This window comes from Myzus persicae, unplaced genomic scaffold (genome assembly GCF_001856785.1).
Source record: "Myzus persicae strain clone G006 unplaced genomic scaffold, MPER_G0061.0, whole genome shotgun sequence".
Lineage (NCBI taxonomy): Eukaryota > Metazoa > Arthropoda > Insecta > Hemiptera > Aphididae > Myzus > Myzus persicae.
This window is the reverse complement of record NW_019101761.1, coordinates 20,851-44,496: the sequence shown is the minus strand read 5'-3', so window position 1 is coordinate 44,496 and position 23,646 is coordinate 20,851. Positions and strand designations below refer to the sequence as shown.

Sequence of the window (23,646 nt, the reverse complement as noted above, 5' to 3'; positions counted from 1 at the left end):
CACCACAAAATCAAGTCCTCCGCCTCTTACAGAAGTACCTCACAGACAAAAAACTGTGAGTCCCCGGGACCCTCCCCAACAACACTACTCAATTTTTTCCCAGCAAATGCCTTTGCTACTTCCGGTTCTAAGCCTCACATTACTCCACAATATTCAAATCTTAATTTAGCTATTTCAAAATTCCACTCCGACTTAACCTCCATTATTCACTCATTTCTATCTGCCATATTAATGAACAAATAATCAACACTAACTCTCAATTATTTTTGTTATTATATACATTATTTACGTTTATCTTTCTTATCTATGTTTATTAATTTATTATCATTTTTATCATTATACCATTATGCTTGATTACTTTAACTATCGCTTATAGTGTATATATTTTAATTGTCGGACTGCAATAGTTTTTTCTGAAAGTTCTAAATAAAATAAAATAAATATAGGGGTCATATTCCACATTGTCGTATACGCCGATAACAGGCATACACTAATAAATAGACTATAGACAATTATTAAATTAAGCACTTTTATTAAAATATTTACGTAATGTGGTAGTCGAGTCACACGACCACCACCTGGCTCTAACACTGGTGGTCAGTGGTAGTCGAGTCACACGATCTTCCTGTTTTAACAACTAACTTATATACACATCTTAAATTTTGATGAATAATGTAAAAATTATTGAATAATTCGTTTACAAAATAAATGTCTTCTTAAAATAGTTTTTACATACTAACATTTCTTTTTACTGCATCTTGCATAATTTATATTATTGTTATCCTAGCCTACTTGTATGCTTTTTTTGTTGTTTAATTTTATTTGTTATGATATTTCTTATTACCTATAATTGTTTACTTAACCTAATTTTTAAGAACTAACAATTAAAAGCTTATTACAACAACATTTATAGTTGAAATGCAAATATAGTACTGTATGATAACGAATTTATATTGACTATATAATATACAGTACCTACACCATACGTGTTCGCAATTACTCATTGTTCATTCATAAATGTAATACAAATTTAAATTAACGATATGATTATTACTAAACAACATTTATTTTTGTTTAAGTATGGGCCACGTTGAACTTTAATCTCTTATTGGCCTTCACGATCCAAAGGACGATTGATTTACGAACGTGTATAAAAGTTATAATGAGACAATAGGTAAGCATATTATAATCGGTACGGTGTTGAAAATATATTGTTTTGTATATGCTACACCTACCCAGCTACCACCCATCTCACTTTATATTTTAGTATGTAATATTAAACATGTAGATTATAAATTTTATTTTCTAGGCTGCAGTATCTGTGAATAATTTGGATCCGGCTACATTTTACAGTTACCAATATCAAATACGTGCGTTTACAATGTCTATTATCATTACGAAATTAAAATTTAGAGCAAGTGGTGCAATAATAGACCTTGTAATGAAATTGGGTATGAATTACCCTAGGTACATATTTTCCAAATATTACGACGTTTTTTGTTCGAAAGAAAATGTCATGAGTTTAAAAAAAAATTTTAATTTAAAAGATTTGTTATACGTTATACATACATTTTATGTACCTACGTGACTTGTATTTTTACTTACATAATATGTATATATTATAGAAAACATTTAAATTGGTGTCCATTGTTTATTTTTAATTATTGTTTGATTATTCACAACCACCTTGGTCCCGATTATGTTTCCAACGTAATAAGTATTGGTAAGCCACATAGACAGGTAGTAGGTACCTACTGTGATTTATGATTTGACCCATGATAGTGGGTGGTAATGTATAGGCAATAATTATATGATATATTTATTATTTAATTATATAACTGCTGCGTTTGCACATCGGTTACTTAGTCACTTAATTGTATCATCTTTCTCTGCTTACAACGCATAATCTTGTTATTATAGGCGTGGATGGTCTATGAATATAATAAGATCCATAAGTGTAACGAATCCAGAACGAAAAGTCTCCGAGAAAAAGTCCATTCTAAAAAAAGTTGGACAAAAAGTCCAAAATATTATTATTACTGTATAGTGTATAGTGATCGATGTTTCTATTTTTTTTTTTTAAATTCGTTAATGGGAACTATAATATTTGTAAAGATCCCTTTTTAAAGTTAACAAATAACATGTAATGTAATAGAAGTCTTATAGCTTTAAATAAATGTATGTATTAAAATTAATTGTTGTAAACACTTCGTCAATGGCGAAATCCAACAAAATATTATTGATATAATAAAATAAAATAAATAATGTTAATATATTTCATTATTTGAATTTTAAAATTAATTACATTTTTTATATTAATATTAATTATATCTATATGTATGGTTATAGTACCTATATAATAAATTATATAATAATAAATGAACATTTTATATTATATTTTATATTTTCGGACTTTTTATCCGACAATATAAATGTGCTTGGACTTTTTGTCACACTTTTTTCAAAATGGACTTTATGACCGACTTCTAAGTGCAGCGCATGAGTGAGCACGGCCAGTGAACAATCTATACCTTGTAGGTATAATCAATGATAAATGATAATAATATATTTGATGTACAATATAATTTTGTCATTTTGCGTTTTAATTTTATTATCATGATTAAATATTAACAGTAGTTAGTAAGGATACCATGACCAAAATTTGAATCTAAGCATGGTGCACTTTAGCTACTACTTATAGTATATATGCTTTTCGATCACAATTGAATAAGATACATCGCGCATATTATTATATCCATGTATGACATAATAATCTAATATTCATCGAAATATTGAATAATATATTAAATTACCAGTAAAATACGATTGAGCACAGTAGGTACTCAAAGGAGTGGCATTTTGAGTGTAACGATAAATCGTATATGATGCATATAATGTATATCTAAACGTAATACATTAGATGTAATGTAAATCTATGGTTTATTGCTAGACTCGAAATCTCAAAAAGAGTATGCTCAGTCGTATTTTACTGGTAATTTCATAATATATTATTCGACATTTCGATCTGTATTAGATTATTCGACGCGTAACACCCGCCGTCCTACAGGCTACAATAAATGAACTGCACATGTTTCTCGCGACCCAAACCGTAGCCGAATCGATTTTATTTTATTTCCATTTTTTATAATTTACTACTTTTATTACAATCGTCTTTTCCGGATGTAGATGTTTCACATGATCATATAATGGACATTGTACCTACATGTTATTTTACTTTATAAATTGTATTTTTTTTTTTGTCGTTTTGGATCCGGCAGTTCGTGGTATTGAATTCGAACTACGTGCTTCCAAGCAATTTCGAAAGATAAAATATTTTTAGTACCGCTATGTGCATGGGTCCAAAATAGAAATAATACAGTTCGGATCTATTATTACAACAATATTATGACTTAATCCGAATTCGCCATAGTTAACCTTAACAGTGTTTACACACTATACCGTATCGATACCGACGCCGACTTACCACCCACAATCGTGTTGATTAATGATTTCGGAATCAGAATTAGTATAGTAAAACTGTCAAAACGTACACAATCGTAAATGCACAAGCTATGTTAGTTTTAGATACCTGCCGCGGCGGTAACCCTGATGGCTGGTGTGCAGTCTCAGTGTCCACCAACAGTGTCGTACTGTATTTTTTTCTCCTATTTTTTTTTTTAATACATACAAATGTTATACTAAAACACAATCCGATGACTCTCCGTGGGGGATCGCTAGCAGACCTACAGCCAAATGTAACGCACTTATGGCTCTGAAATGCGGTACATAGTTAATCCCTTTACCCAAGGATGTTCACATCGAAGCCACATTTTTAAATCTTGTAATTGAAAGAGGGATTCATGCTGTGATTTGATGGCTGATAAAAAGTGATATTTTTCTTTGCTATAAGTGCGATAAGTTTTTGCAAAATATTGTGATTATTAAAATAATTGTTTAAAACATTACTATTAACTAACATATTAATATTTATTATTTCAAATAGGTAGGCAATAATAAAAACATACATCTATAATTTATTGTATTTATGAAAATATTTGGAAATCTATAGATACTGTCATAATTCAAAATTAGACATTAGATAAAAACAAATTACATATTTAAAATTTAAAATTTAAATACATATGGGAGCAGGAATGTCTGCAATATAAAAGTATTGGGAAAATGTTATACAACACCGACAGTAGCTGCAATTCCAAATTATTATTTATTTGAAATCAGAAAATTATGAAAGTGTATTATGTGGCCAATTGCAGGTTTATGAAAAAAGCGTAAAAGTTTTGAAAATTCTCAGGAATTATAAAAATAATAATGATGTTTAGGTATTGCACACAATTTAAGTCTCCAAATATAATATAGTTATATATATGTAGGTACCTACGATTATTATAATTATTTAGATATACAAAACTATTCATTCAACAATATTATAATGAGATATTTACTAATTTAAAAATTAGTAGTAATATAATACCATTATTCATTGTTTCATGTTTGTATGTTGTGTAAATTTGATTTTTGTATTTTTTTTTCATTAAATATATCCTTACCATAATTTGCAATAGCAAAGTATAGAAAAAAATATACAATTATTTCATGCGAAATAAAAACTTAACTGAATAAATATTTGTATTTATAAACTAAACATACCTAATATTAAACAGTACGTACTTAAATATACGGTGCTCTGATATCTTATTACTCTATCATTTCTGTAGAAGACGAGTTGAAATAAAATAGTGTTTCAGACAGGTCGGGCGTTGAAGTCGACGGAAAACAATCAAATCGATTAAATCGTCAATTAAATGTAATTTATCGTTTTTAGGTTCCTTTAATCTCTTATACTTTTCATTTTGTAACCTTTACATGTTATGTATTGTAACTGATTTACGAAAAGCTATAATTTTTTTTTATAAATCAGTATGTATATATATATATACATACTGATTTATAAAAAAAAAAAATATATATATATTATATAGTAACACAATTGTTACAGAAAATAAAATAGTTATAACGATTGGATTTAATTTTGGACCTGCGTTTTAAATTTGGTGAAAACCACCCAAGTAACTGCTAAAAATCTGTGCTGCTTACTTTTCACCGACTACAATATTACTCGAGTATTTATAATTAGTCACAACGCTGTGCAGGATAACAGCTGCTAGTAATTTTATAATTATTATTTATTTACTATAGGTAGTTAAGCCTATTTGTATATTATTTATTATACATGTGCTAAATATAAATTATTAGATGGTCGATCAAACGATGTGATACTGATGTGAATAAAAACCGTGGAACTCGTTGTTGTAGGTATAGACGTATAGTTAGATACAGAGTGTACATACGATACACACATATTATGTCATATAGTCAAATGAGACATTTTACTAAATAGTCAAATAGTCGATGAATTTAATATGTATGCGATTTTCCTAACGCCTAGACATTTATTCAAATGCCTAGTCATTTAATTAAATTGCCAAACGTTTAACTAAACTTCTATTTTAAGTCATGCAATAATAATTAATAGTAAAAATTGTATTATTTTTAAAATGTAACTATATTTTCTTATTAATTATTTATTACTATTCTGTTAAAAAAATTATTTATAATCTATTAATATGTAAATCATTTTTAATTTCGTGCCCTTCGGTATAATGTATACAAATTTTTGTTAATTTTTAGTTATTACTGCACTACTAAGTACTATAGCAAAAGGTTAAATTTTCCAGCAAATGCCACCCAGCAATAACATGTAGGTAACAACAAATAGTAACTAATAATTAACAAAAATTATAATTTTATTATAATATAACACTTTTTATTCATTTATTATTCTTGTACTATCGTACCTAATAAGTTACAGTCAACTCTTGGTGTAACGAAGTTCGATAAAACGAAATTCTCAACATAACGAATAAAACTGTCGTTCCATTGAAAATCTCATGATATAACGAAAAATTAAATGTATTTATGCGTTCTCTATACAACGAAGTTTTTATGGGTTAAGGATCACGCAATTACGAATGTAATTACGAATTTTACGAGTTTTTTTCGGCTATTATTATGCGATAAGATAATATTCATGTCGTCGTTTATAAGATACACTTCTATTAAGTATACATTTTTGTCAAACACATGACATAATATACGACAGTGTGTTTTGTAGCGCATTTTAAATTTTAAATCTTAAACACTATTGTCTGCGTAAGTGCAAGTAGCTACACACAAAGAAAATTACTGATTTTTAAAAAAAATAAATATTTATGTATGTAATAAACAAAAAATACATTTTAATAAATATGTATATAGTACCTAATATAACTCTTGTATGTATTTAATAAAATTGTAATTACTTGTAATATATGTACATCCAGTTATAATAATCTAATAAAATCTAAATTTTCAATTTTTTATTAAATCTTGTTGAATTTCGTTAATTTTATGCTTTCCTATTTCGATGTATCGAACTTTCGATGTACCGAACTTTTTTCTCAGTCCCTTGAAATTCATTATATAGCGAGTTGACAGTATTTATAATTCAAGTTTTAAAACCATAATACCGAAGGCTACTAAATTTAAAATATTTCATATAAGTGACTGATTTGACTATATGCCTAATTATTATGTAATTATCTGTAATGGATCTGACGTGTTCAATTTGAATTCAAAAGATAAACCATATTGGATGCTATATATATTTACTTGAGATAAATCGAAACAATTTTCGTTCAAATATAAATTGCATGTAATATTATATATACCTAATAAATTCATTATTATAATATATATTAATGTTATTAAATATTAACTCGCATGTCAATGCCAACCTCTGACCATGGGCGTAGGTAGGAAATATTTTCGGAGGGGGTTTTTGTCTAAATCTATATTAATATGATGAGTTAATAATATTGTCGAACAAATTCACAAAAAGCTCAAGATTGTTTTATTTAATTTCGGGGGGTGTTTGAACACCCCACCCCCCCCCCCCCCAAGATTGTTTTATTTAATTTCGGGGGGTGTTTGAACACCCAACCCCCCCCCCCCCTTACCTACGCCCATGCCACTGACACATCATATATTAAAATACCGAACCAGATATAAATAACATGGAATTAATCAAAATAATCATTACGAAGGTGTCCCTTGGTCCATGTACAAAATAGACAAAACACAGTCAAGCAAAATCATTTTCTTTTATGTTCTGGAGAATCTTTGAGTAAAATCACTCACCACAAATATCTACAGAATATTATTTTTGAAATACAACATATTGATTTAATTAAATATTATAATACAATAATATATTACATGATATTTATTTACTTTTGTCAAACGATGTAATATTATGGTGTTTTATGGTAATATGTATTTCAATGTTCAATTTAATATTTATTTTTAAAATCAAATATAGAGTCATAAAATAATAAAACAGAAATTCGATTCGTCAAACCTTCAAAAATATTATTTTCTATAGTTTTTTCAATAGGTAATTTTACTATAACATTAGGTACCTAATTGAAAATCTTGAAAAAACCATTTTACAAGAATGCCATTTATCTACACTACGTGTAGGTCTGAGAGAGGAAACAAATATTACGCTGACAACCTCTTGTGTAGGTATATAGAATGTTGTCAAAAATATTGTGTACAACAAGGAAATGGAAGGGGGGAATATTTTCATTTTTCAATTTGTGTATTGGTATCTGATTAGTAGTATGTTTGTGGCATGTTTTCTTTCATATAGGTACAGGGAATGTATAAATTGTTTATAAATTATAATATGAGATGTAATTAGTAATCTTTTGAGTGCTGCTAAATATAATATTCGGAACAAACTAATCAATTATTTACCAGTTAAAAATAAACTAGAAAACAACCAAAAATAATGATGAAAAAGGTCGTTTTTTATTATTGTTAATTGATTACGATACCAATATACCATATTTGTTAATCAATTAATACTAGTCTGCTCCAGTTATATTAAGTATTAATTATTATATTTGTTAAGAAGCTAGCAATTGTCTTATCATACAATAAAAATTAGAAATATTTTATATAACATAATGATTACGATAATTAATCAGAAAAAAAAACCAAGGGAGGAGCAACTGCCACTACTTGCTCCCTCTAAGGCAATGTTTCCCAACCGGTGTCCTCTATACCATAGATTTTTTCTTCGATTTCTATTACAAATTATTATTTTATTTTTTTTTTAAATAAATTCTTACGACAATGCTTGATAATAACTAATAAACAAAAAAAAGGTCTTCCTAGTTTTCGTAGAATTGAGGTGGTCTCCGACCTATTAAATATTGCCTAAGTGGTGCTTGGTGGTAAAAATATTGGGGAAAACTGCTCTAAGGACACCCTTGTTTAGTACTAACCAAACATAAAAACTGGACATTTGTAGTACAATTAACAATTACAATATTTTTTCTTATATCATCTTACTCAAATTATCTATTGCAAAGCATAGTCGCAAATTTAGATAATATCATGGCTATAAATAGATAAGTACCTATGTGGCTATGTGGCTATGTAGCCATGTAGGTATCTTTCGATAGTATACTAATATAACTAGTAAGTACTAGGTAGTAGCAGATACCCATGTCGAGTCACGACTGATATTGAAATTAAATTTCCTCAAGTTGGACAGTGGTTCAAAAATGAAAAAAGATGGCCAAAATTATATATAATATATTGTTGAACTACGCTTTGTCTCCAAATCTATCGATTTATAATATAGCTGGGCACAAACAAGTATTTTAATGTATTTTAATTGTATTAAATGCATTCGAGGTTTCTGTGTATAGGCGCAAACACATTCTAAGTACCCAATTATTATACAGTAAACTCTCGATTATCCGGTGAATAATGTGGCATGGTATTAAGACCATAGACAATAAAGAATTTATTAACTGTAGTGACCATGAATAATTTGTAGAAATAACTTCAAATTGATAATATTTATTATATTTGTTATTTTCTAGGAATAATTTAGGTGCCAACAACAGAGGCGCAACTAGGGGGGGGGGGTTAAGGGGTTGCGCCACTGGCCAACAATATTATACTCGTATTATTTTGGATCATAATATGCAACGGACTACAATGTACATGAACGTGTTTTGTAAAGGTTTTATTTCACTGTTGTATTTCAGAAAAAGAGAGAGTAGCCAAGGATGAATGTGTCTGGCGCGTCGTTTTTCTTTCGTCCCTTTTACAATAACACATTGTGTTTTTGTCATATGAACTCGGCGCGGCGCGACCGTTCATTTCCTGAGTAGCAGATAATGATTTCAAAATCATAATATAGTACGCCGGAGCAGTGACTGCGGGTGACTTAGGTCGAGAGAGGCGCCGATCATCCCGCAGAGATAATATTATTTTATAGTTGACCTACCCATGTACACATGAAGACAACACGGTCCGTTATGTACAATAGTGACAATATCCATATACTTGTTTCGGAGAATTATGTATTGAGACCACCCATCATCTGTCGGAGCTTCGGTCGAACCGTTCGACTCGAACGTGCCTGCACTCGTGTGTTCCGCGTCCACAAATCTGGATAATAATATTTATTGTTTATTTAACTGTATTCTACAGCCGAGCATTCTATCACCTTTGCGGATTACATTACTATTGTCAAATGTGTACTCATAACCGTACAAATTACAGAGTAATAATATTTTGACTTCGGTGTTTTATTTTAGAACATCGATATGTCATCATGCGTATGTATGCATTTGGAAGGATTGGTATTAGTCAAATAAAAAAAAGTACCAAATAAAAATTAGTATTAATGTTTTAAAATGAGCAACAATCGATAATTATTGTTTTAGACTATATAGAGCTAGGTGACGTGAAACGGCGGGACTACCAATGAATGATGCGTAGTTTCCTTGTCAGGCAAGACGTTCAAAGTACGCAAAGCGATAATATGTAAGAAGCCACAGTGTGCCCAATTCTTAGTCTGTTCATTACGACTTCTATAAATATATATTATTATTACACGAACATAGGTACTCCTATTAGTTAAGAACTTAAGGTAGGTAGGTTCTATCAGAGCCATAGCTAGCGCTTGGCGAAACTGGCACAGGCCAGGGGCGCAAAGATGAAGGGGCAAATACGCCATATTATATGGTATTATTAATAATACTCATTTTACTAATAATATGATCAAAATAGTTGTATTACTATAGATACACTATAGCGACTAGAGAGAGACTACCTATATTATTTTAAACTTTTATAGTGTATACAAATATTACAATTATTTACAAGACGTGTTAAAAAAAATAATATGTCATTAATCGTTATAATATCACGTAATATTAAGCTGGGTGCCGAATGGATATTATAAGAGCTGTTAGTAGCCGATAATATTGTGTTTGTATTTGGATTGGCGGTAAGTGGTAACTGCTAACTATACACCACCACCTCAGCACGCACGTAGATTAGTAGTTTTGAAAATCGATTATTACTATTAAATATTAGCTAAATGTTCAAGTTGAAATTAGAATTCTAAATTAATTACATTTTAAAGACTTCCGTCATATTTATAGGTAGGTCGTACGTAGACGGTAGACCTATACCTATTCCTATATCTACTATAAGTCCGTGAAAGGAAGAACTTCCCAGAAATTCTACGGTGAGTTCCTAATTATTATAAATTATAACTATACAAAATTAAATTAATTTACTTAATTGTAGTTAATATAATCATATATTAATATATCAAAGTTGTAACCTAGGTTTCATGCAAAATAATTATTTATAAGAATGTAAATATCTAGTACCTATACAAGAAGTCGTTATTACCATTTGTTGGTTCTTATCGATCAAATTTGAATTTAAACAATGTAAATACATTTAGATAGTTTGTTCACACATCAAAAAAACAATAAGACATTTATTCACTTAATTATTAAATTGATTTAAAATCGTCTAAATCTTATTTGGAGTTCAGTAAATTAAATTATATGAGTCGAACTGTCTAAATTATCTCCACACCAATTATCATCCATTTTATTTATTTTAATTATACGGACTGTTTGATAATCAAAGGTCAGATATTTATCACTAGAGTAATTTGGATAACTGGCTTGACAGTGATATCAATAAAAAAATATCTTTAATTCGGTTATTAATATTTAAACATAAATTGAATCAGTCTGAGAAATCGTATTTTCTAAAAAAGATTTTAGCATATTGAAAATATAAATTTATTTTACAATTTAAACGTTTTTATTTTTTTTAGTATTAGCTAGTAATTTTAGTATATCTGGATAGCTACCTATAATCTATATTTTTGTTATCTCCGTCTCTAACATGTACGACATAGCAAATATTCGTTCACTAGTTTAAATAGAGTGCTGTTTTTTTTGATATTAGAGTGAATTGACCTATTATTAAATTTTTAGCTAAGAACATTATCTGTGCTCAAGCGTCGACTTATATTTGATATTTTAATTTTCAAGCGTGATTCGAGCATTTTTAATTTGTGATATTTCACATACCCTAATCTTGCTTGAAAATTAAAACATCGAATAAATCCAACGCCTAAGCACAGAATAATGTTAACTGTTTTTTCTCGTTAACATCATAATTATTATTATTACTAATAAAAATAAAATAAAATAAAAAATGCATAAATCTTTTATATGTGTGTGTATGATGAGGGGGGTGTATTAAAAACACTTTATAAGGGCGGAAATATGTTATATGGCCAGGAGCGCAAATGAACATTGCTACGACTCTGCGGTACTATACAAGTAAGTTTTTGCTTGTCGGAATTGATAACATAATATAATATCATCGGGACTTTGTTTTTATATCAATTTGGTATCTTAAAATATGAACTATTAGGCCTTAATGGGCACAACTCGAATAGTTTTTCTATTTATTAATAATAATTTCATGTTTCGACGGACGGCAAGTTTTACATCACAGGTTTTATAAGTGGCCCCATGACTATAATACCGTACTAACACTATCTATACGTCATAGTAGTGTCGACCTCTTTCGGATCAAGTGCCAAAATGTTGCAATCAAAGTCTTGAAAATTGTACGAGCATAGAAATGCGAGTCCGCACAAACTGCTGCGGTAACGATACAGTAAACAATATTTTATCACTGTTTTATTTTACCGTCGTAGCTTGTACAATGATCCGGTAACGATAAGGGTTACCGGACGGTGAAATATCGTACGTGAACGTTTTTTCGGTACAACTAGCACACCCTACCGCAGTAGCGAGGTACCATTAACAGGCACGCACAGGAATTTTGTAGTTAATAACCCGTCGATTTATTTTCAAAAATATTTTTGTCGACAGCCATGTACAATTTATATGAATATTTTTGCTAAAAACACAGACGTTTCTAGTATAAATGCCCCTATGATACAAGTGTTAATATTTGTATCTAGTTGTCTTATTATTAGTTTTAAAGAAACTGTACATCAAAATTACTATTATAACATTAGATATCGGTGTAAAATTCTCCGAAAATAATGTATTTTTGCTTTCTTAATTTTGATAAGGTGCTCTTTTTATTGTATTTATATCAAATAAAAGTTTTTAAAAATAATTAAATACATACTTACCTGCAATCGGTTAGTACAATATTAGGTACATATATCATACCAAAGTAGTTAAATAGTTATTTAAATATATTTTTAAAAAATGGTTTTCTTTGTCTTCACATTCAGAATACCTACAAAATATAATTAATTTAAACATAATTCAGTTCTACTGTTCTACAGTTGATAAAAGATTATGGGTCCATCAAATAAATGTAGAGCTAAACACGTACGGTCAATACCACACACTGACGCCTCGACTTAGAAAATACCTTAAACCATTCTGTTTGTTCTTTTGCATTAATAGCGAAATAGCGAATGTTTGGATTTAATTCTTCTTTTTATACACAAGGACATAGAAGAACAGTTAACTACACAATATGTGCCTCGGGCAGTGTCGGCCCGGCACCTAAATAGGGATGCATTTCTTCAGAACGGCTCCAAAAATGTTATTTCATAAAATTATAAAAAATATACTTATTAGTAGTGTAGGATATTATATTTTTTTTAAGGTACCATATTTAAAATAAACCAACAATTAAGTTTGATTAATAATTTATTAAATAAAAAAAATTTTAATATATAAAAATTATACATACGATATAAATAATACCTAATCACATTATACAACTTAATATTTTTTTTTATGAGATTCAAATTCAAAATTAACTGTGCAGTTGATTTCTTTTAAATCAGTAATTTTAGATTCTGAGCGGAGCGATAGATGTATCCAACGACCCGGCAGAGTCACGCTAAGTATAAAAAAAACGCCTTTAAATGAACGCATCGGCAATCACAACGCGTGACAACTGCCGGGTATAATTACAGGAAACATCGGAAATCACGGAAAAAAATAGTTGTCCATGCATACCTAATTTCTTGTAGAATAGTTTAGTTTGACAATGCAACAAACTTATTGGAAATGTTCCGTAGAAGAGAATGCTGCACTTTTTAATCGGATCTGAACATTATAAATGGAGTTATAGCCAAATATATTATGAATTTGTATGGTAAAAAAGAAAATGCTATTCGATAATATTCCCTGCGGCCCGCATGAAGTTCTCCGCCCACTGAGGAGATACACACACGCACTGACCGTACGCGCGTGCTTTGTCACAGCGCTTGCGGCGGCGGTGTTTTCAGTTAATACGTAACGGTTCGCGTATATATTCAATTAATGGAAAAAAATAATTAAAACCTTAAATGTTTAATATATAATAATACATATATAACATTAAAATATTTAATAATAATGATTACAACAACAACAATAATAATAATAATAATAGTAACATAAAAAAAATTACTGATATCCCAACAAAAACACTACGCCAAACTACGTGTAAAAAAACGCTCGGTACAAAAAAAAACCACCTCAAAAAGTTGTGATATCATTTTATAACTATGTATTTAAACTATATAGGAATAGATATATTATTATAATTTATGTTAAAATTCACTGCTTATAAAATGAACTTAGCTGGTGACATTATTTTAAACTCATGAGAATTCATTTCGTATTGAGTATACATGTTATCTTTGAAAATGAGTGATACTAATTAAGTGTTGAATAAATGAAATGTTATAAATTACTAATTAAGTGTTATAATTTTACAGTCACCAGCTAAGTTCAATTTATAAGCAGTGAATTTTAACATAAATTATAATAATATATCTATTCCTATACCTATAGTTTAAATACATAGTTATAAAATGATATCACAACTTTTTGAGGTGGTTTTTTTTTATACTGAGCGTTTTTTTACACGTAGTTTGGCGTAGTGTTTTTGTTGGGATTGATTTTACAATGATGTGTGTTTTTATATTTATTTATTTTTTGTGTCTGTCATCACGGTTTCTTGCTGACTGCTGTTAAAGTGCTTCGATTTTCTTAAACAGAAACTTTTCTGGTAGGAAAGGGAATCTTATTGAAGAATATGGTATTGAATCTTATTTAAAAAATTATTACTTATTATCCTTATAAATTTGTCTACCTTTATCAAAAACAAAATGTCTGCCGAAAAGTCAAATTAAATTTTTTTGAGCATTCGAAGTTGACATTTTTACAACATTGGATTATCACTCGACTTTGAGTTAGATCGCCGTGTAGCAGCGGGAGAACATAATCTAACCATCACTTTCAAAAACGGTTCTCCGTGCATAATTTCCCGTTCAAAAAACGACGTTCGACTCCAGCAACGCTCATCATAAACAACACCAACACCCACATCACTTTCAGCCTCAATGGATACTACCAGAATTGTCGCGGCCGTCGTACCAAACTTGTTAATTTCAATTGTAATACCTCGTGTTTTAATTATGCGTTTATTGCTCTTACGGAAACTTGGCTCACTAATATTTTTCACTCTTCTGAGCTTGGTCTCAGCAACTACAATATTTTTAAATGTGATAGGTCTCCACAAACCAGTTCCTATAATCGTGGTGGCGGTGTGTTAGTGGATATACGTAAGGACTTATCTTCTTCCCCCCTTTTTATACCTAATAATAGTGTTGAACAATTATTTGTTCCCTTCTCTCATAACTCCTTAAATATTATTGTTTGCAGTGTTTACATACCACCTTCATCGCCTGTTGAGCTTTATAGTACCTACGCATCTAAATACTATTGATTTTATTGTTCAAAAATACCCTAACAACAGTCTAATACTAACTGGCGATTACAATCTACCATTTATTTCATGGTCTTATGATACGCATGGCCTGTGTTTCCTAACTCAGTCCATCTCTGAATACACTTCCATTCCTGAAAGACTTGCCATCCATGGATTCTACCAACATAACTGCATATTAAACTCTCACCATTCTCTTCTCAACCTCATATTCTCTAATCTTAGCTCCTTAACTGTAAATCATGCTCTTGACGCAGCGGTGTCTGCAGACCCTTACCATCCACCTCTCTCTCTTTCTATTAATCTCCCCGTACATTTTCCCCAATCTGTTCCCATAAAATCATTTTATAACTTCAACAAAGCAGATTACATACAGATCATTCAATTTTTTAACTCTTTCAATTGAAAACGTACCTTTCAGTCATCCTCCCCTGATGATTCCATGTCTATCTTCCTTGATGCTCTCCACTATTCAATTTTATCTTTTGTTCCTACAATCTCTTTAAAACCTTCCACTTTTCCGGCATGGTACACTAAAGAGCTCAAAGAACTAGTGTTTGCCAAATCTCGCGCTCATGCTAAATATAAGTCATCTCAGCTACTATCGGATTACAAGCTTTTTTCACTTCTTCGCACCAAATTTAAATTCATCTCCAAGCAATGCTACCGTAACTTCGCCTCTCGTACTGAGTCTTCCCTATTACGCAACCCTCGATATTTTTGGAGTTTCATTAGAAAAAACCGCTCTATTCCTTCTATACCTTCAAGTGTCACACTCCATGGTAAACAAAGTACATCTCATTCTGATACAGCTAACCTGTTTACTACACATTTCTCTTCTGTGTTCGCCCAGCCATCTCCAATTTCATCCCAGACACTTCGTTCAATAAGCCATTTTTCACTCCCGTCTAATGCCCATTTTTTGATTAGTGACGTCTACCAATGCTTATGTTCCCTCCGCAATATAAAGTCTATTGGTCCGGATGGTATCCAGGGAGATTTTTAATATTAACTACGGTCTGTTCTATCAGAACCATTATGGTTATTGTTTAGGCGTTCTATTGATTCAGGTATCTTCCTGTCTGCCCTCAAACTCGGCTCAATTAGACCAATATTGAAGTCCGGTGATCCTACAGATGTTACAAACTATCGTCCAATAACTATCCTACCTCATTTATCCAAATTATTTGAAACACTTGTACTTAACTCGATTCGCCCTTCCTTGAATCATATTCTAATTGATGAGCAGCATGGTTTCCGTCCCGGTAGATCAACTGTTACCTGTAATCTTAGTCTTCATTCGTATATATTTGATTCTTTTCGCAATAAATGCCAAGTAGATGTAATCTACATAGATTTTTCCAAGGCCTTCGACCGTGTTGATCATAATCGTCTTATGTCAACACTTGCCTCTATAGGCATCGGTGAACCTTTACTATCCTAGTTTCACTCTTATATTACAAATAGGATCCAATAGGTAACTGTTGATTCATCCTCTTCGAATCACTTTACACCCACCTCAGATGTTCCTCAAGGTGCTGTTCTTTCTCCTCTTCTGTTTGCTCTATTCATTAATTCTGCCTCCTCCGTCCTCCAGCATGCCAAACTTCTTATCTTTGCTGATGATATGAAAATCTTTTTCCGAATCAAATCCATCTCTGACTGTCTTCTTCTACAAAACGACCTTCAGCGATTAGTGACATGGGGTAAATCTTTGGGACTAGCTCTTAATATTCCTAAATGCTCAGTAATGGCCTTTTATCATATTAATACTTTAATCAAATATACCTATTCAGTCAATAATACCCCCTTGACATTTTGCAAAGATTCAGTAAAGGACTTAGGATTTACTCTAACACAGAATCTGTGCCCTAATATGCATATCCAGACAATCTGTTGTAAGGCTCTCAAACTACCAGGTTTCATAAGTCGTGTCTTTGCTGACTTTCACTTACTCTCTCCACTAAAAGCGCTTTTCTGTTCCTTAGTCTGTCCCATCCTTGAGTATGGATCTATCCTCTGGGACCCATCCACCGCTTCTGCTAGTAACATGATTGAAAGGGTTCAAAAAAAATTCCTCCGTCACGCTGCTTATAAATTAAACATATTCAGTCCACCTCACGATTACTCGCCAATCCAATGCCTTTTTTCCTTAGAAAGTCTCGCTGATCGCCGTCTCTCGGCAAACATATCATTTCTATCTAATCTACTCTCCTCTAAAATTGACAGTTTATAATCACTATCTCGTATTTCCTTTAAAGTCCCCTCCCGTCGTACTCGTTCATCTGTTCCATTCCATATACCATTCTCTTCCTCAAACTACTATTTTAACTCACCGATTATCCGTCTTATGTGTATTGCCAATACTGACCCTTCATTCACTCTCTAAATCTGAGCCTCGTTTCCACAAAGCTAATTACTATTACTTCCCTAACAACACATGACGTCCACGGGAACTTCCCATTTGCTTCCTGACTGGAAACAGCCCAGGTGGATTCCCTATGTACGTCCATTCAATATCCCTCAAAATGTATAGTTATATTTTGTAATAATAATTTATTATTACACGATTTTATTTATTTTTCCAGACTGGAAAATATATTTTATATATATATATAATCCTAATCACTTTTAGATGGAACTACATTGGACGTCCACAGACCGTTCGAAGTATAATGACATTTTACATCTAAATATAATAATAGTATTATTGTACTGCTGCAGCCGCCGGCTGCTGTTATACATTTTGCGTTTATACTGTTATCAATGAATTATATATAATAATATTATAATAAAATTTATATATTATTAGTACCCCGAATTCGACCGTGGCTCGTACGTCGTCTGACAGTGTCGTAATTTCGAATAGTTTTCTATAAATACAATAAACACGGTTACCCCGCGATCCGTGGTTAGTCGTCAGTGGAAGACGTGTTATTCATATTACGATGATAACATTTCCCTCACTTCACACGCTACCACAACAATGTTATTGCCAAGACACCAAGTTTATATTTATTAGCCGGTGCATCGTGGTCGCCAGAGCACAACAAAATTATTATAAACAATATAAACTAAGCAAGACTCTGTAATAATAGGACAGTAAACTAGTGAAGTATTACAGTGAAGTATTAAAATGGACAATTTAAGGTAGGATAATATCGGTATTTTATAGGCCTATGAGTTAAAAAATATTATAGGCATTAGGCATGAATTATTATTAATGTAGGTACTACCTATAGGTAGTTCTTCTTCAGCTAATATATAATTATATAGGCTTTTAGGTTCTTTGCCTGAACATACTGCCTCCGTTCTTGGAAAACTTTGTTTTGTGGTTTCTTCTGCATTCCTTACTCCCATGGGAGGTTAGTTACTGCAATATCCTTAGATCTTCCTTTACTCTATCTGTGAATCTTTGTCTAGGTCACCCTCTGGGACCTGGGTATATCTTTGTGTCAAGTTTCCATGATGTTATTTGTCCAATTATTATTGGTTACTATAGTCCATAATGATCACACTACATTCCAAGCCCAACTTATATTCTCGATTATACTTTTCAAAGTTCCAGCAGTGTTAATTTCTTTATAATATAATAGTTATTTGAAATTTGCATTGTTTTGTCGTTTATAATTCTGCCTTGTTATTTCTTTTTGGGCAAACATTTTTCTCAATATCTTCTTTACAAACAATATAGTAATTGAAAATAGTAATAAATTAAATAATTGTAATTATCTACCTATTTATTAAAAGGTTTTGAGATTGGTCTAGGTGTAAAATTTATATAGTAATTATAATTTGATCAACTTTCAGAATAACCCTTTGTATATATTTCACGTCGTGTGTTTTATTAAGTTTCCACATATTTTGGACTTATAAGGACATGATTCAACCTTAGGGATGGTTATCTAGGCATTGCTAATTACCATAGTACATTTTTATTTTAACTTACAAGTTATTTCTGGCTATAGTTTTTGGTATTAAATAATATATTGAGTTACAGCGTATCCTAACCTTTTTGATTTGGTGACCCACTATTTAATTACCTATAGGTATAGATGCCAATTAAAATTTTCATTAAATAAATGTTTGTATTTGCGAAGAATTAATGTATATATTATAGTTCATCCTACATTTTAGCATAATTATTATGGTGATAATTTTTAATTAAGTATTTAAAGAGTTATATTTAGGTACATTTGTTCTATTAATATTACAATATCATCACTGAAAAAAATTATGACATGGTCTTTATCGAGGTCTTTATAGTGAAATATTATAAATACTTTGAGGCACAATATGATATTTCCATATTCTATTTTAATAATTTATAAACTTATAAATGACAACATAATTATATTATATTTTGTTAGTATGTATAAACCCTGTATTTTGGATAAGTATATTATATAACATTTTTAATAAAATAAATGAATAATTAAACAAGAAAATTATATACCTATTAAGTACTTACAGATAGCTTGTACATAAAATAAAAATACAACTTTGCATATTCATCTTATTTAATTTATGGATTGTATTTTATATTATTTTTAAAAGTATTTTATATTTTATAAATTATAACTAATTGTTAAAATAATTTTGAAGTTTTCAACTACTATCTCAACCATTTCTATATTTCAAAACCAACAACATAATAATGTGATAATATGAATCAGGTTAGATCATTATTTTTATTGTATCAGTTAGGTATACTTGAAGTATATTATAAAAATTTAATGTATACAATAATTTTACTAAAGTTTGGCTATATTACATTATACCCATGGTTTTTTTTATGTTGATTTAGGTACAATGATTTTTTTTTTAAATTATAGGAATAATTCTTACCGTAAACCTTTGAATAGACTATCTACAAGGCAATTAAGAAGACGAATAGTTCATATCCAACAAAATATTGTAAATGATTGCAATGCTTGCAACAGTTGTGAAACTGAAAAAAATATTAGTGAAACGAAAGTGCAGCAAAAGGGTAAAAGAGTAGTCACATACCAAAATACAACTACTAAAATATGTATAAATGACGAAGGAGATCAAGAATTATCACTTGTTAATAATGCTTCCGGTGTAGATAGTACTGTTAATCTTGGTAATTTAGAATTCCAGATGGCTAATATGAGTAATAATAAGTGTAATGATAATATAGAAGTACAAAGCAAAAATTTAAAGGATGAATTGTCTGAGTGGGCTGTTCAAAACAATATAAGATTGAACGCATTATCTCGCCTTCTAAAAATAGTTGAGCCACATGTGTCAGAAACATTACCACTCGATGCTAGAACATTACTTAAAACGCCCAGACAAACTATAATAAGAGAAGTTTTACCTGGTGAATATTATCATTTTGGGATGTATAAAGGTATCATGCAATTTTTGAAATCGCACAGCAAATTTGCATCGCTCAAAAGTGATGTAGAAATAATGGTTAACATTGATGGTTTACCAATATCAGCCTCATCCAATAGTCAGCTATGGCCAATATTATGTTCTGTTTTTCAATAAAACCATGTTTTTATGGTTGGTTTATATCATGGGAAGGACAAAAACCCTAAAAGCTCTAATGACTTTTTATCAGATTTCATTAATGAAATTCGTGATATGACTATAAATGGAATATTTTATGATGGAAAAACATATGGTTTCAAGATTAAAGGCTTCTCGGTAGATTGTCCAGCAAAAAGCTTTATGCTTTGTGTAAAGGGTCATGGAGGTTATTCCAGCTGCACAAAATGTATGACTGAAGGGGAATATGTTGAAAATCGTATTTGTTTCCCTGATAGTAATGCAAGACTTAGAACTGATGAGCAATTTGCAAATCAAGAGGATGAAGAATATCATATAAGTGAAACTTCCCTACTTGAAATACCAAATTTAGGACTGGTAACTTGGGTACCATTTGACTACCAACATTTAATTTGCTTAGGAGTCACCAAAAAACTATTAAACTTATGGCTAACCGATAGTCTTCAAGTGAGGCTGTCTTTCAAAAAACATGAAGCTATTTCTACAGATATAAAAAAATATATCTTACCTTATGTACCGTTAGAGTTCCAGAGAAAACCACGTTCATTAAATATGTTTAGGCAGTGGAAATCAACCGAGCTAAGGATGTTTTTGTTATATTTTGGTGCTGTTATACTGAAAAATCATTTAAAAAATGATATACTTCAAATATTTTTATGTTTACATGTTGCCATTCGATTTCTGTGTGCAAGCAAATATTGTAATATATCTGAGTATTTGGAATATTGCAATAGTTTATTGCGCCATTTTGTAGAAACGTTCAAAGATATTTATGGGATTCACCATGTTTCCCATAATATACATGCTCTTGTTCATTTGACAAAAGATATAGAAAAGTATAGTTCATTAGATAACTTTTCTACATTTAAGTTCGAAAATTATATGCAACAAATTAAAAAAATGATTAGAAAAGATGACAGGCCTTTGCAGCAAATTGTTCGAAGAGTAAATGAAAAGAATTCTTGTTTTGTTAATATGAATTGTGATTGTGATTCAACTATAGATTATACATACGGAAGACAACATTATGAGGGACCTTTGCTCTTGAGTTCTAAGAATCCACAGTATTCAAGTATAAAGTGCAAAGCTTTCACCCTAATTCGTAATGATCATAAAAACTACTGCTGTACTTTATACAAGGGTGACATTATAATAATAAATAATATTGCTCATCAAAAAGAAAATAACCGTAAAGTCTTAATTGGAAGAAAATTTTTAATGTTAAATAATATGTTTGAAATACCATGTAAATCTTCTTTATTAGATATTTACATAGTAGAAAAACTTTCTGACAACTGTTTTGGCCAATAGAAGAAATTCAACATAAAAATTGTCTTTTTGCAATACCCGGAAAAAGTGGTTCTTTTGCATCAATTCCTCTAATACATTCAGACATATAAATATGCAATATAATAAATTGCAATAATGTATATTAACTGTAAATATAAAAAAATTTAAAAAAAACAAAAAAAAAAACTGTAAATATGTACCGGTACATACCGGCCTATACACAACATAGGTACACACTTCTAAAAATATTGTATTTTTAAATTAGTAAATTTGTCATTATTTTTCAGTATATTAATGATATATTATGTTGTTTTCAGGAATTTTATAATTGTAGGATTTGACGATGGACTTCAAATTGTTTGTAAAAATTGGAAAAAAAATAATGATTTTTTTTACCCTGATGGTATAACTAATAAAAACAAGTACTATAAATTAGTTTCAAAAATGGTTTCGCCAGGCTACCAAGCAGAGAAATGTAAATGGTCACTACACTCTATCTTAAAAATCTATGGTTCTGATGGTTAGTGTCTATTGTACTTCTTTTAGCCTGCTATTAAGCATATTAATTAATATTAATGATCTTATGTTTTTCCCAAATTGCATTAAAAGCTTTTTATGAAATTTTAATAATTGCTTTAATGTAACTTCAACTAAATTTCAACTTAATTTTATATAAACTTTAATTATTTATCCATATTAAAGATATGTACATTTTAGTGTATATAATAAATTAATAACATAATACTTAAACGCCAATAACCCTGGCAGTTGAGGCGTATTTCTAAATAAAAAAAAAAAAAATAACATAATAATTGTTAATTAACACTTGTCTTTTGTTATGAATGATTTTGCAGATGTATTTGAAATGGCTGTAAAAAAATTAAAAATTGCAGAAAACTACAGTGATGTAAATACGGATACTGATGTCAATAATGCAAAAAGTCAACTGCAAAAGTCATTAGGGCAAAAAAAAGTATGATTCTGACTCAAGCACTGAATCTTGGTCACAACTAAACCATCCAGTAAAAGTGTCATCTTCAAAGGGATTGAAGTATCCAAATCCTCCTTAACCTATTGGTATGAATAATATTATAAATTGTATTTATCAATTAGTAATGATATTACTAATAGCTACACTTAAATATATTGTTGTATTTGCATTAGTTAAACATTTTAATTTATACAACTATGATAACCTCTTAAATTCTTATGTTTCAGCATCATCAAGTACATTTAAAAAGAATACTCCTGACCAGAAAATGAAATGTAATAGCTTTTTTTATTAAATTTAATATAGAAAGTGTTTAATTATAATTTTAGTATTGGACTTGCATGTTTTTAATACCAACATTGCCTAACATTCTCACTTGTTTTATTTTATTTTATTTAAATACATTATAGTAGCACGTTCAACATCTAGTAGTTCAAAAATGTATAATCCATGCGATAGTTTTGACATAACTCCAACATTTGACAATCCTGCTACATCGACTCAACGCATGAAGATTAAATGTAAATAATTGCAATTTTAATTTTACTTATCAAATATAATAATATTATGTATGTCAAATAATTAAT

At 30.0% G+C, this 23,646-nt stretch overlaps 1 protein-coding gene and 1 long non-coding RNA gene across 3 annotated transcripts; both read left to right on the top strand.

Annotated features, from left to right (window-relative positions):
* Window positions 1–15,679: 15,679 nt before the first annotated feature.
* Window positions 15,680–16,681, top strand: LOC111030333. The gene is made up of 2 exons (XM_022309768.1): window positions 15,680–16,223; window positions 16,308–16,681. The coding sequence occupies exons 1-2, from the start codon at window positions 15,680–15,682 to the stop codon at window positions 16,679–16,681; spliced, it is 918 nt and encodes a 305-aa protein (XP_022165460.1).
* A 1,564-nt stretch (window positions 16,682–18,245) lies between these two features.
* Window positions 18,246–23,580, top strand: LOC111030344. 2 transcript variants are annotated; one of them, XR_002604092.1, is made up of 4 exons: window positions 18,246–18,387; window positions 22,923–23,145; window positions 23,287–23,334; window positions 23,470–23,580. It is a non-coding gene; the product is annotated as an uncharacterized LOC111030344 (long non-coding RNA). The 2 variants fall into 2 exon arrangements; XR_002604093.1 differs by lacking the exon at window positions 18,246–18,387 and adding an exon at window positions 22,417–22,588.
* Window positions 23,581–23,646: the final 66 nt, after the last annotated feature.